The sequence below is a fragment of the Stenella coeruleoalba genome (genome assembly GCF_951394435.1).
Source record: "Stenella coeruleoalba genome assembly, chromosome: 15".
NCBI classification, from domain to species: Eukaryota; Metazoa; Chordata; class Mammalia; order Artiodactyla; family Delphinidae; genus Stenella; species Stenella coeruleoalba.
In genome coordinates this window covers 46,085,152-46,100,053 of record NC_137161.1, presented here as the reverse complement: position 1 = coordinate 46,100,053, position 14,902 = coordinate 46,085,152, and the positions used below count along the sequence as shown (strand labels likewise).

Here is a 14,902-nt window from a genome sequence, read left to right as displayed (position 1 = left end):
CCAGAAGTGGATATACATGTGGGGAAAGAAAAATGAAATTGGATCTCCACCTCACTCCATAAATATCAACTCTAGGTAGCTGAAAGACTTAAATGCATAAAGCAAAACCGAAACACTTATAAATACAAGGTAAATACTTTTATCCCTGTGCAGTTGATATTTTAAAATTTTCATAAAACATAACCACAAAAATGATAACCAAGAATATCAAAATTAAGAACTTCTGTTCATCAAAAGACAACATAGAGAAAGTGAAAATATATGCCAGACATTGGAAGAAGATATTTGCCAGAAACATAACCAACATAGGATCAGTATTCAGATTATATAAAGAATTAGTACAAATAAAAGAGAAAAAGACAAAGAAATCAATAGGAAAATGGAAAAGACATCAGTAGGCATTCAACAGATGAAAGACATACGGCCAATCAACATAAGGAAAGATTTTAAACTTTATTAGTAATTTGAGAAATGCAAAATAAAATGAGATCCCATTTCCACCCACCTGACTCAAAAGATTTAAAATCTGACAATAGTAAGTGTTGACAAGAATGTGGATGAATGGTAACTCTACACACCGCTGGTACATAAGTGGTACAATCACTTTGGAAAAAGACACATTCTTTTGTAAAGAACAACATTATGCTGCTCTGTGACTCATCAATTCCACTCACATTCTTGATGAAGAATGTACATAGCTTCATTTTTCATTTTAAAAAAAAAGTGAAACAATCTAAATGTCTGTCAACAAGAGAATGGGAAAGTAGGCTGTGGTCTATTCACAGTGGAGTATCATACAGCAAAGAAAGCAATGAACTAGGGCTACGTGCTGCAATGTGGACTTAGAAATACATAATAATGAGTGAACAAAGCAATAATACCACTTTTGTAAAGTTTAAAAATAAGGAAAACTAAAGGACATATTGTTTGGAGATACATACATTTTGCGCAAAACTATAGAGCAAAGCAAGGACACGATAAACACAAAGCCAACAGAAAGCTGCTCTCTGAGGGACCAGGATGAAGCCCACAGGTCACGACAACAACACTGCAGATATTCTAGTTCCTAAGCTGGTGGTGAGCCTCTGGGTGTTTAGCTGATTATTGAAATATACACATATAATATACATATACATATGGAATGTGCAAACTGGTATATGTCCTTTACAGAAATGAAGACAGAGGAAATTTAACACTCATTAGCTTCCAGGCAGGGCAGAGTAGGGAGAGACTTTCTTTGTTTATTTTGTACCTTTCAGTGATGTCTGAGTTTTCTATTCATATATACTAATTTTAGAAAATGAATAAATAGGAATTATCTGCATGAATGAGTTAGGGTTACTTTTTAATTTTCTTCTTTATACTTTAAAGTTGTGTTTTAAAAAAATAATAAATGCTATTTTAGATTAAAAAAAAAAAGAAACTGTAACAGATCTTTGCAGCATCTCACTTATCTAGGAACTCGTGTCAGGTGGAGGCTACAACCTAAAGTGATATCAGGAATAGGGAATCTGAACGTTTGTTTGAAGGTAAGGATGCTCCTTAAAAATAGAAAGGGCACATACAGACCAGATGGTAAATTCTGTTTTCATGTTTATTTTTTCCCTATTTTTGTAATTTGACTGTAATTTTACATAGAAAGTAGGCAAGGCTTTAAAAGGCCTCAAGGTCATTTGGCCCTAAAACACATCCAAATGGAAAAAAGTTTTAAAAGATAGCATCACACCACTAATAAATTTATGTATTGTGCCAATAATTTGTATGTTTATTTTTAATGACAAATGGATATATTCTGAAAAGATCTTACTGTTATTCCTTCATGTTCTTTCTTCTCATGTCCTTTGTTCTCCTGAACAGGCCTGGGCTCTGAAGAACTCGCATTCTGTGCATTTTCTACCTTTTGACCTAGAGATTTGGGAGAGGGAGAATCAACAGCAGGAATACTTCAGATGGCAAAACTGGAAAAGGTTTTTATACGTAGGTAATTATTAAATTTAAGTATCCTAAGATACACAAAAGAGAGAGATCTGGGCCCAGCACACTGGTAGCCTATGGATCACGTCTGCTCCATAGACCTGGTCTCTGACGCACAGACAGCTTCACTGTCTTGGGTTACGTTACCCAGGGGGCAGGCAACAAGGCCTGTCCCGGAGCCTCGGGGAAGGGGTCTCAGACAAGAGCTGCCTGAGTCAGCCAGGCAAGCTGAAGGGGAAAGGAAGCAGTGAGGTGGCTCAGCGTTGCTGGCGAGAGAAATAACCAGTGTCAGTAATAAAAAAGGGAGTATCACCACCAAGCCTGCAAAAGGTAATTTAAAAGATCACATTCTATGAGTAGTCTGGGGCCAATAAATTTGAAAAAAAATTACATGAATTGAACGAATTCCTAGGAAAAAAACACAACTTATCCAAAAGAAAACAGGAAAAAGAAAATATGAATAGTCTTATAGTGATTTAAAAATTTGAATAGTACTTTAAAATCTTCCTAGAAGAAAACTCCAAGCAACCGATGGATTCTACCAAGTATTTAAGGGGGAAAAAAAGTCATAATGATCTTACACAAAAACTTTTGGAGAAGAGAAAATCTTTCAGATAATACATTTCTCAAATTATTTTTACCGTATTTTCTTATTTCAAGAGGATTGCTAAGAGGGGATACTTCCTACGCATTTGATGAGGCTGGCATGACGCTGACATTAAGGACTAGGGGATGGCTGGGTTGATTTCTTCTCTAACCCATGAAACTAAATAAGCGTGTTCACTGTTGCAAGATACGTTTAAACATGTGCTTTCACTGTAAAATACATTAGTCACTGTTTACAGGTCTAACCATCTGCCTCTTTGCCCTCCACACCAGTTGCTGCTAAAAGCTGTTGGAGAAACTGTGTGGGTTAATGCTATTACAAGTTATCATCTTCAACCTCAGCAGACTCTGCACACTGCTAATAAACTCCTTCACGAGTCTGGTCAGCCTTCCACTCTCACTGTCGACGTTTCTCCTCGCAGCCCTTTCCTCACCCCTCACACCTCTCCTCCCTGCCTCCGCCGTAACTTGCTGCCCTCCCTCACCCGTGGTGAACATTCTCTACCTCCCGCCCACTCCAGCCACTCTGGACTTTTTTCTAGTCCTCAAACATGCCACACTTGAAAAAAGTACACACACACACACACACACACACACACAATTTGGATAGATTAAAATAAGTAGTTAAAATATTTCATTGCCAGAAATTACATCCTTGCAAATCAACTTATAAATTCCCTTGAAATAAATAGAGTAGAGTTAGGATAAATGTAGAAAGCCACACGACATGCAGCCCCTTCCCGGCCAGAATCTACGGTCCCGTGTGAGTAAGGGAAGCTGCTGGTACCCGGAGGGGCCTCTGAGCACAGTGGCTCCGTGACGTCAGGGCTGCTGCTGCTCCGAACCATTGGCTGCTGCTCGGCTGCTGCCAGGGGGCCGGATTCGGCTGCAGCTGCATTTTCCGGCTGCGGGCATTCTTCCACTTCTGTGGGCATTGACACAGAACATGCAGGGATGTATTTCAAGATTTTTAAAAATAATTTCACTACTTAAAACAACTGATTCTCAAAATCATAGTTTTAGATACTATTTTTTTCCACAAAAATTGTGCAGTAAGATCATTGTCTTTCACAACATAAAGTTTTCTACACTTGTTAACAGTAATATTCCACTCCAAGTGTACATCTGCTTTTTCAGTTCTACAAAACATTTTCTTTCAATCAAAGTGAAGAAAACAAGAAGGGAGAGCGAGCAGAATGGTTGAGAACTGTGAAAGTCATTGGCGTTTCAGGGACAGGCATGTCAAGGGAAGAGGGAGCCGGGAGATGCGAGGGAAGGTCACTTACATGTGCAAGAGTGGGACATCACGCGCACGCACGCGCGCGCGCACACACACACACACACACACACACACACACACACCCAAAAGGAAGATAAAAAGAAATGGGAATTTCAACTTGATTATTCTTTTTAAGAGATAAATGTACAACTGTCTAAAATAAAATACTGTAATTATTTAATGACATTTCACCAAATGCAAGGTTGAATTAATCACTAAAGTACAAAAACGACCCATTGGTGTTTTTAGAGAATCAATAAATATATGTCATAAAATAGAAAACCACAGCTGAGCACTGACCACTGGGTGATCCCAGCTACGATATCTATGAACCATATTCCCCTAAAGAAGGGAAGTCCCTCCGAGCTCGTTTCTAAACTTCACGGTTCATTTTAATCTCCAAAGACAACCCAAGGTGCTGAAGAGTCACCCCATCACCTCTCTGCAGCTCTGGGGTTCTAGCATCCCTCTGCTCTGGCATTACCATCAGACTCCTAACTTGTGGCCTCAGAGAGGTCCCGCTACAAGAGAGATGCGACCGCGCCACTCCTCCTGCAGAGGCCCCAGGCCCCCATCACTGTCCGTCAGGCTTGCACTCCAGGGCCCCTAGAGGTCACCCCACAGGCTTGATCCCCCACCAGGAGCTCTCCCTCACTTTAGTCTTGAGCAGGCCCCGCCCACACAGCCCCTGCAGCTCCCCCCTCGAGGCTGACCTCCCCCAGGCCGCCCAGGCACCCCTCCTGTAGGACTTGCCACGTGGTCCTTGCGTGTGACCCCCACCGCTGCCTGCACCCCAGGCTCCACACTCCCCCGTGCAGTCACGGCACTCTACACCCAGATTTTCCCCAAATTTTCATTAGCTGAAGTTTCAGTCCTTTTAAAAAGGGACTCATCAAAATTCAGCCTTACCTGGAAGTGTCACCTGCTTCCTCACCTGAAATGCAACTTACCCCCAAGGTGCCCCCATTCTGTGTAACCCTTTCACCAGAGCCACAATCCAAAGGGCTGGTCGGCCCCAACCAGGAAGGTGTATGTAGGAAGGTTCTGAATATAACACGGAGGATTTCACCGAAGGACTGCTGCTTTTACTTTTACTATCCACATAAAAGCTCCATTTTTAAGTACACTGATACAAGTTACCAGGCCTCAAAACCGTGAGATGTGTGTGATCCCTCGCTTATAATGCAAAGTCCTGGGCCACATTCTCCATTCAGATACTGATGGGAAGCTGGGCTTAGGGGACAAGCAGAGTAAGGGAAGGTGGCAGGAGCAGACAGACCCGTTACAGCCTCGTCTTTCCAGGCTGTCTCTGCTCTTCCCTGCTCCTGAACAGCCACGAGAAACACCGGACATCCTAAGTGCTCTGGGACGCTCCGCCCAGCATCCCGGAGCAGAAACCAGCCCCCTCGGCTCTACTCCCAGGCTCCTCAGCAGCGGGCAACAGAAGCCAGATGACCCCGCGGACCATCCTTCCCACTGTCTTCTTTCATTGTTTATTCTAGTTATGCAAGATACTGACACCTTCTGGGAAGGGTTTCTACTTGTTAATGAACCTGCTTGTAAATCCCAGTCAGCAGGTCAGCAGAGGGAGCCCAAGAGCTTCCTACTTCTCTAAAAGATAACTGGCACCCGCTGGTCTCTATGGACAGTGGGAAGAGTGGGTTTTATTCCCTTAAACGTGATGCCAAGAACTGGTAGATGTTGGTTTCTGGCCTCTGAGCAGAAACAAATAAGAGCGGGGCCAACAGTGGCAGCATCATTTTCAAGATAAAGAATGACGCCATCTGGTGGGATGCAACAGAGCCACAGGACCACGGCTTCCAAACTCGAGTGTCCCCACTGGTCCTCAGACAACAGACAGACGAAGAGCCTGCCATGGCCAGCTGGTCTGCCTTCCCAACAGGCTGGCCTGATGTGGCTTTAATGCTCTGTTTTTGTAAACCTGTTGGTAGGGCCTTCTCAGATGGAGGAAGTCCAAGCCTGAAGAAACCATGGGAAGAGGTGGGACGGGAACCGCCGAGAAGAGTGGGAGGGAAGGGGAGAACCATGGGTCCAGGGATCTGTCAGGCTGTGTGGGGACGGTGCCCTGAGCTGTCCCTATACTTGGCTGTTATGTTGACAGAGTGTGAAAAAAAGGATATAAATTCTCCTTATCCCACAAGTTATACATATGTACACTTTTTGGCCTTTTCTCATACTTTGTACTAAGTATATACTCAAGATTTGTTTTGTATAGATGAACAAATGAATATCAGAAACATTTTCTTAATACCTTTTTCCTTTCTTTTTTAAACAGTTCTCGAGCTCCCTCTGCTGGCTTTTTATTTTTGTTAAGGCTGCACCCCTTCTACAGGATCAGCTGTAGCAAATGCTCTTTCATAACAGATTAAAACCATTTAACACTGATATGCAAATACCAAGGTAGAGGATTATCTGATATGAAAAATATAAAAAGGACAGTCTAGGTTACATAAAAATTGCGTTATAAATTTTGGGAGGTCTAATGCATTCTCTGTTTTGACTATCACACAATTTGAATCACTCCAAAGAGCTGAATTCTATGTCAGATTCACCGAATCATTTACTTTCTCTCAAGCAGAGCTAACCCAATAACCCAAACTCTGAAAGCACCAACTTTCTAGCTTCTTGATAGTGTACGTTACACAACACCAACACCATTACTAAATCATTGCTTTCTAAAGCTCATTCAAAGCACCAGAAAAATGATCGAATAAGGATTAATTTCATTTTTTCCCACACTGAGAGAAGAATTGGCATGATTAAATTAAGTGTGTAAACTCTTCAGAAACTTCTATTTATTCAAGAATCTGACTACTTTTCAAAAGAAATTTCATTCACTCTTTAATCTAAGCCTTCCTTCATCCATCTTATTAAACATACTGAGACTCATTTCTTCAATCACCAAAATTCTGGGTTCCATTTACCCCTCATATGAGGTTGCACAAGCACAATTAATTGTGCCATTTCCTAACTTTTAAAGCACTGGGCACAAACCAAGCTGACCCTATGAAAAGCACAAGGGACATAAATCAACTCAGCATCTTGACGTGTCCCACAAGGACCACAGGTGAATCAGCCCGAACCCTGCCCACAAGCACATCCTGATAACTGGGCGCTACCTGGAAGCCAGAGAACCAGATGCAGACGCCGCAAAGTGAGACTTTCAATCAGGTCCCATGAAGCCTCTTTTGGAATGAGGGAAGATCACTGATCCTCTAATTACGACTATTACAATATCCCCCAACGTAAAATAAAATCTACCGTCTGCATGGCCTGTAAGGGCTACAGATCGATAAATGTCCCAACATAAAAGCAGTTAAAATTGCAAAACAGCTAGAAAGAATTGTTTCCACAAAGGAGAAAAAAAGGAAATCACTGAAACTGCCAGTTCCACCCCCACGTGTTCGCTTATGCAGCTATTCATACTAATTAACGGAATATAGGTGGTTGTGACTGTCCCAAAGTTCTGCTGCCACCAAATAGAGAGCCCCAAAGGGATCAGAATAAGACATCACAGTGGGTGAAGGTAAGTAACTCCCTGTAGTTTCGGTTATTAAAACAATTTTGGTGGGTTGAATAATCATATAGACAAGGAACAAAACCAAGAAATGTTCACTTAAATGAAAACAAAATTAGCAATCATCTTCTAGTAAAGAACGTGTGTCCAGAAGGTCAACATTAAAATTGCCTGTGTGTTATGCACATGCGATGTGTGCCTACTACATGTGTATTCAGCAAAAGGTTAGCAAGATACGCCAACACCAGAATTCAAACTGGAGCACACGTTTAATTCTCTCGTGTGCCAGTCAGTGGCAGAGGTACAATCTCAGACTGGGGACTGACCGCATCACTCTGGGCCCAGACTCTTGCCAGGACAGTTACACAGGACCGTGGCTCACTTTTCTGGTAAAGAAGAAATGGGTTCAGATGAGGGAGGAGCTTGCGACTGTGGTTTTCAGAGGAAACAGATCAGCAGATCGTCCTCAAAGTCACCATAGGGCTAGGTCCCTTCACCCTTTGTGCTGTAAAACCGGTAGTGAGGATGGCAGAGGCCGGAAAGCACGGAGCAAGCATGGCCTGCTTCACGCCACGCTAAGTCGGGGTCTCTCAAACCTCAGCATCGCTGGTATTTTGGGTCAGACGGTTCTCTGTGGTGGCTGTCTTCTCCACTGTAGGATGGTTAGCAGTATCCATCCACTGGATGCCGGTGGCACGACCCCAGCTGTGACAACCACAGATGTCTCTGGACATTGCCACATGTTCCCCGGGGGGCAAATCGTCCCCAGTTGAGAACCCCTGCTCTAAATCATATTCTGCTTCTGCTGGAACTGTGTATGTAAATATAGGAATCAAGAATCTGAGTAAACTAAAATATAATAATGAATGAGAAAAAAGCTTCCAAAATGAAATTACTAACAGGAAAAGATTTCTTGTGAGAACACATTCTGGACAAACTAGTTAAAAAAACTTAAACGAAATGGGAAAAAGTGGGTTGTGAAAAAAGAAAACTTTTCACCATGCAAAAAGTTCCTTATGGATGTATATCAGCCAAATAGAAAGCCAAAGTATTTTAAATACTTTATTAATCATCTCCAGGCAGGAGTATTTTTTGGAAAACCAAATTATGAAGCAGTTAATGCTCATCGGTAATTTAACTGACTGGTGGCCATCTTCTCCTGTACCGTTCTTACTATTTTCCAACTTCAGTATTTACTAGGGAAAAAAAGCTTTCTGAGAAACACAGTTCTTAGTCTTCCCTCATATTCTAGAAATTAAATAATATGATATTTTAGATTCTCATCAGGGGAATGAAGCTAATTTTGCTTTGCTAAACCACAATATGACATGATTTAGTGCCATTCAAAGCCACAAGTAAGCTATCTCCAGTATTAAATAAGTACTAGTCTATAATACCATCTTTTGGAAAATAAAAAGAACATGGAAATATTTCCCGCTTTCGCAAGAAGATTCAGTTCATTTTAGGATCATTGAAAAATAAGTACACATAGACCTAATTATTCACTGTAGAGCAAAGTAAATCCTTTTGTTGAGGTGTCCACGCCAAAAATTTCTTCTGGTGCTGTAACATCTTAATAAACCAGAAAGTGCTCTGTATATAAACAACAGGTAGCTAAACTCAATTTTAATTGGCTGAAGGCCAGGAATAACATTTCTTTGTTTTGGAAATTAGCCATTTTTTTCATTTTTTTTTGACTCTAAGCTCAATAATCAGTATGAATCTGTATAAACTGATCATTACTTTAAACATGAATTATTACATGATTTACTAACTCCAAGGAAGTCTAGCCTGCAGAATTTTTCCAGTTTATTCATTTTGCGGGGGAGGCTCAGCAAACATGCTAACATCGGCACACTCGTAAGTGTTGCAGAATGTTATGAAGACTTCCTTCCTCTCTGTAGGCTCCCTGTTGAAGGCACACGAGGCAGGCATCACTGTTTTCCCCTCGTAAAAACTATCGTGCTCAGCTGGGAATGCAAAGACCAGTGGTGTTACAGAAATTCTGCCTGACTATCCAATTGCTACTAAGCATCTTAACTGCATAGAAACAATTGATATTCGTTGAAAATAAAGGCAAAGTGCAATGGCCAGGTAGGCATGCGTGACGTGGGGAAATTAACAAAGGAAGCCAGGCGCAGAGGCAAGCGGGAGCAGCCCAGGGACGTGGGGGTGCCACATGAGACAGCATTACAGTACCTGACAGCCTGTGAGAGCAAGAGGTGTAAGATAGACCAGGGAAGAGAGCGCTCACGGTGTGGAGGAGAAGCGGGACGCTTTTAGTGGCGGGCAAAGCCTCAGAGAGGTGGGCACAGCTGCTGACAGACTGGCTTCGCTTAGCTTCCAGGAGAGATAAAGCAACAATCATGTCAGAAGAACCGCAGGATCTTTCACTTCCTTTTCATTATTATTATTTTTCTGGTCTCTCTTTAAATATTTAAAGGAGGTCATTTCAAACTTTGAAGGAAGTTAGCACAAAGCACAGTATTTAATGATAGTCTCTAAATACAGCCAACTTTCAGTCATTCTGATGGCATGGGAGCACAGGACTTTCACAAATAATCAATCTCATTTTATAATGCTTTGTATGTTGAGCCTTTCCTTTTTTTCTGCTGTGTATCAGATTCACATTTAGCTTGTTTGTTTACTTGGGCAGACATTACAACCAGTTTTCTCTTCCTAATGGGTCCAAACAAAAAGGCCATGGTGAGGGGCTTCCCTGGTGGCACAGTGGTTGAGAGTGCGCCTGCCGATGCAGGGGACGCGGGTTCGTGCCCCAGTCCGGGAGGATCCCACATGCCGGGGAGCGGCTGGGCCCGTGAGCCATGGCCGCTGAGCCTGCACGTCTGGAGCCTGTGCTCCGCAACGGGAGAGGCCACAGCAGTGAGAGGCCCACGTACCGAAAAAAAAAAGAGTAAAAAAAAAAAGGCCACGGTGAGGGACGGAAAATCTAACCTAAGATTAAAATGGTTTCATAAATAATCAATAATTCAAAAATTGGTTTACTGAGAGATGACTGTATTCAGAAGCAAATCGTTTAGTAAACTGAAGAGCCTAAAAGCTTCAGAACACATAAAAGTCAAGTTGAACATTCAAGGGTCTGATATTTGGGAAAAAGGTAAAAAAATCTCCATGAAACCCATCCTTTTAAATCACATTTCGTGCTTATTAAATCCACAATTTCTTAGTACAAAATTTATGGTGTTCTTAAGTTTCTATGTACTGCTAGTCAAAACCATTTGAGAAAATGCATAGACACAGGAAGAGAATAGGCCTCATACATATGAAACCACCATTAGTAAAACCAGTTTTATCCTTAAAACAAAAATATGGAGGTTTACTTGCTGTACTATTTTCACATGATTTTATTTAACATTAACGGAATACAACTACAAACGGTAGTGACACATTTGCAAAAAGCAAAACAAACTTTTTACTTTCCTGTCTTCCCCCACTCTCTATCAGAATTCCCAGCTCTACAGAACTGTCTGCAGAACTGACTACAGCATAATCACAAACGTATAAGATACTATTTAGGTGAAAACGACTTCTGTGTAAACATCAAACTGACTGACTTCAAATTTCCTAAAAGATTTGTCTAATGCTCAATGTCAGGGACATTTCATTTGAGTGTTGCTTTTAAAACGTTTTCCTCTTGGGCTTTCCTGGTGGCGCAGTGGTTGGGAGTCCGCCTGCCGATGCAGGGGACACGGGTTCGTGCCCCGGTCCAGGAGGATCCCACATGCCACGGAGCGGCTGGGCCTGTGGGTCATGGCCACTGGGCCTGCGCATCCGGAGCCTGTGCTCCACAGCGGGAGTGGGAGGCCCGTGTCCCGCAAAAAAAAAAAGAAAAAAAAAAGAAAAAAGGTTTTCCTCTTATAATTCAAATAATTGTGCATTTTTCTAAAATTGATCACTAGATATTTTAGAGATAATAAAATATAGATTATTTTGTGTGAAAATTAATTGACTTGCTTTAACCATTCACTTTAGACATGTAAAGTTTTAGCATCATTCATACTCAGGAATGGAGGCTGACTCTGTCATTCTTAAGACTCCCCCTGCCAGTCCTTTTAAGGTGCAAACGAGTACATTCTCTGTTAAATTAATTGTCACTCCCCTACTCCACACCTGCTGATTTTATATTTCCCTCTTGCCACCATCACTGACAGTTTCTCAGTCTAAGTGTAGTCTGTGGGGCAAATTATAATAGAATAATCTTAAAATATTCTCTTACTGGGATTAGAAAAAAAAGTCACTTTCAAATGGGTCTTCCATAATAAAAACTCTTCATGATAACAGTGCACAAACTAATGTCATGAGCTGCTTCCTGTTCTCTCATTAAAAGGTGGCCTCTGCACAACCAAAAAGACTAAAAGACTTCTTAAAAGACTAAAAATACGTAAAAATAATAGAAGTGGGCCTTCTTAAAAGACTAAAAATACGTAAAAATAATAGAAGTGAGTAAAAGCTCGTGTAGCCTATGCAGATTACATTTATAAAACAGCAGGACGTAACAAAATATTCAAAAACCATTGTTTTCACAGGCAACAAGAATCATAATATTTTATAATATTAAAAAGTATAAAATAGGAAATACATATATACATATCCATACATGTATGTGTGTAGAATACATGAAGATAATAGATCCGTCCTACTCAATAGCTCTCATCTTCATTCTCTTTTAAAGGTTATGCTTCCAAGTGTTTTTAACTGAATGAATCCTACAAAGGCCAGGTTTATGGTGCTGAAGTGACATACTCTACAAGGACCTTCACATGACTTTGTATTGGGTTGGCCAGAAACTTCATTTGGGTTTTTCTGTAAGATGTTACTTTCTGGCCAACCCAATAAAAGCTCTTAGCTTTGTATGACTTTTCAGGCCCCTGAGAACACTGATAAACAGAACCGCACGGGCGTAAAGGCACAGAAGATTTTCTAAAACCTACTGGCGCCTCTACCATATTGTTGGTCTAGAATACCTCTTGAAAAAGGAAGATGCAATCTCTCCTATGGCTGTGTTTTGGCCAAGTAGTGGCATATGGAACATGCAATATACAATCATTTGCTGCTCGTTAAAATGTGAGAATAAAATTTTAAAAAGTGCTTTGAATGAACACTTTTATCACCTCTGTAATTCAGGGGTTGTGAGAGGCAGCAGGAAGTCTGGGCGGCTCAGGCATGATGCCACCTTTGTCACAAACTTCTCTTCTGATCCCTTTTAAGGATCCAGTGATGGAAGAAAGGTATTTTGGGAGCTGGGATGAGAAAGGAAATGCGTGAATAAGCCTCCCCCAAAGCTGCCTGTTACCAGAAACTAGGTCTCTCCTCAGGGAGAGGAGGAAGCAAGAAGGAGGGTATAAATAAGGTGACAATGACAAACAAATACTATGGTGAAAACAAGGAGGAGTTAGGGTTGAGGCGTAATATATTTTCATTAAAACTCCAACAGGATTCTAAGCCGTCTGTAGTAAGCCTTTACTAAGCATTGGAAAAAATGTTGAGTGTCCATGAATCCTTGATTTATGACCAGAGGAAACTGTGACCTTCTCTCTGCGGTCAACATGCTGAATATCAATGACAATTGCATGGTATTATTGATGTGAAAAACTACAGGAATCTGAGAAAAACTCATAGGAATCTGTTTTAAACTTAAGTTACAGCCTCAAAGTCACTGGGAAGGTTCGGGGCTTTATTTGTTCTTATTAAAAACTGTATACAAGCTTACTTATTAAAGAGTTCTCTCTTTTTAAGAGTAAACTGTAGCAACAGTTTGATTAACTGGAGGTTCCCGGTCAAGTTCTTGTTAATTCTAACAGCCTGTAAGGTCAACATCTACAGGCATGTAAAGCTCCATTTTCCAAAGAAGCAAAAAATGTAAATGTCTCCTTCCAGTCCTGAAAACTAAGCCCTTATTCTCCTTTTCTTTGCTGGAATAAGTTTCCACCCTCTCTTCAGATCAGCATTGTTCAACAGCAACAACAATGCAACTGGTTGTGTGATTACTAAGAATCTATTTTCTTCAAGGGTCAAACAAAACATCTATTTTCTCTCTTTTGCACAAATATCTCACTCAATATTAACATCTCAAGTTCTTTTTCACAATGAAGGATTTAGAAATAAATGTCACAAACGGATTCGGAAAGTAGTCAGACAGAAAGTTGAAAAGATACAGAGACATCTCAGTTAATAAAAGGCCTGGTGTTTTAAGTCCTGAGTGGAACTTTAAAACTTTAAAAACATTTGATTCCTATAAATCCATTCCTTTGAGAAATACTAGAACACGTGCTTACCGGTTGCTTTCTGGCGGACGATGTTTCTCGCTTTCTCGACTCCCGGCGCCCCGGATGTGGTGGCACTCCTAAATCTCATGGGCTCGGCCACATCGGGGTGGCTCCGCCAGCTCAGAGAAAAGGATCTCCCCACGGTGGTTCCTTTCTGAGAATCTGGAACACAGCCTACGAGACAAGGAAAATAATCCAGAGACTGAATTCATTATTATTTCTTTCATAGCCTGTGCTGCTCAGCAAATGTCATACATAGAATGATGTATATAAGTCAGCAGATTCTCTTGCTGCAGATTAGGTGCCACTTCCTTATATTACAATTTAGGGAGTTATTCATATATCAGGAATCTGAAAACTCCTGTTGCCAAAGTATTTTTCAAGCATCTTCAATGGTCTCATGAAAATTCACATATCTTCACGGTACTCATTCCAATATACAAAAAAAATTAATAAATCTTCCTCAACATAAGAACAATGTCAAAGGAAGTTATACCACGGCTCTCAGGATACTCCAAAAACTGCTTCTATAAACCAGTAAATTAGAGATCCTGATTTGAGAACAGTATTCCATCCTGTAGACGCCAACCTCTCCATGAATCCCTGAAAGAAATTTATGCCCATAAACTCTAATTATACTCAAATAAGCAAAGTTAATGAAATTCTACAAACAATACAAAATCCTATTTTAAGCGAAGCTCCAAATAGTAAAATACTGCAGATCTGTGAATCACCTTTTTTCTCCTCTCATACTGCTCTGGACGAGTATTTTAAGTAAGTGGTCAAGGATCAAAAGAAAGACAGAAGAAAAGAGGATCAGCCACTTAGAGGTTTCTGCACACGTGCGATGTGGCTGGCGGCTGCCACCTGTGGCTCGCTGTCACACCCAGATTCTTCTGAGAGTGTACTTTGTTTCCACAAATCTAGTGCTTGTACAGCAAGTATTTCCATAATGGATATTTAAATGTGTTTTAAGAATAAGGCAATATAATAAATAAATCAGAAATATTTGCCATGGTCATTAATTAAATAGTAAAATTTGTTCTGTATCTTTCCTGAAAATAGCATTTTTTGAAGTTGTTTACCTTCCTAAGACAAGCCTATCTCTCCCTATGAATCTGTGTTCACATAGTGGGAGGGAAGAGAATATTTTGGGGGCTGAAGGGGAGGGTGGATTATAAGAATTCCAGGAGGCAGGGAACATGGTTAGTTTGAGAA

At 40.9% G+C, this 14,902-nt stretch overlaps 1 protein-coding gene across 4 annotated transcripts in view; it reads right to left on the bottom strand.

Moving 5' to 3' along the window:
- RALGAPA2 (Ral GTPase activating protein catalytic subunit alpha 2) overlaps nt 1–14,902 on the bottom strand; it is a 282,721-nt gene that overhangs the window by 168,328 nt on the left and 99,491 nt on the right. For 3 of the 4 annotated variants that reach the window (XR_013831632.1, XM_079945307.1, XM_079945308.1), the window contains 3 exons: nt 13,694–13,858; nt 3,368–3,505; nt 1,808–1,905 (listed from right to left, as the gene is read on the bottom strand). Coding sequence is in view for 3 of the 4 variants with exons in the window: in XM_079945307.1 (XP_079801433.1) it covers nt 1,808–1,905; nt 3,368–3,505; nt 13,694–13,858 (401 nt within the window). In the remaining variant the exon portion in view is untranslated. Of the gene's footprint in view, nt 1–1,807; nt 1,906–3,367; nt 3,506–9,596; nt 9,738–13,693; nt 13,859–14,902 lie in introns of all 4 variants that reach the window. The other variant, XM_079945309.1, reaches the window with a different exon arrangement.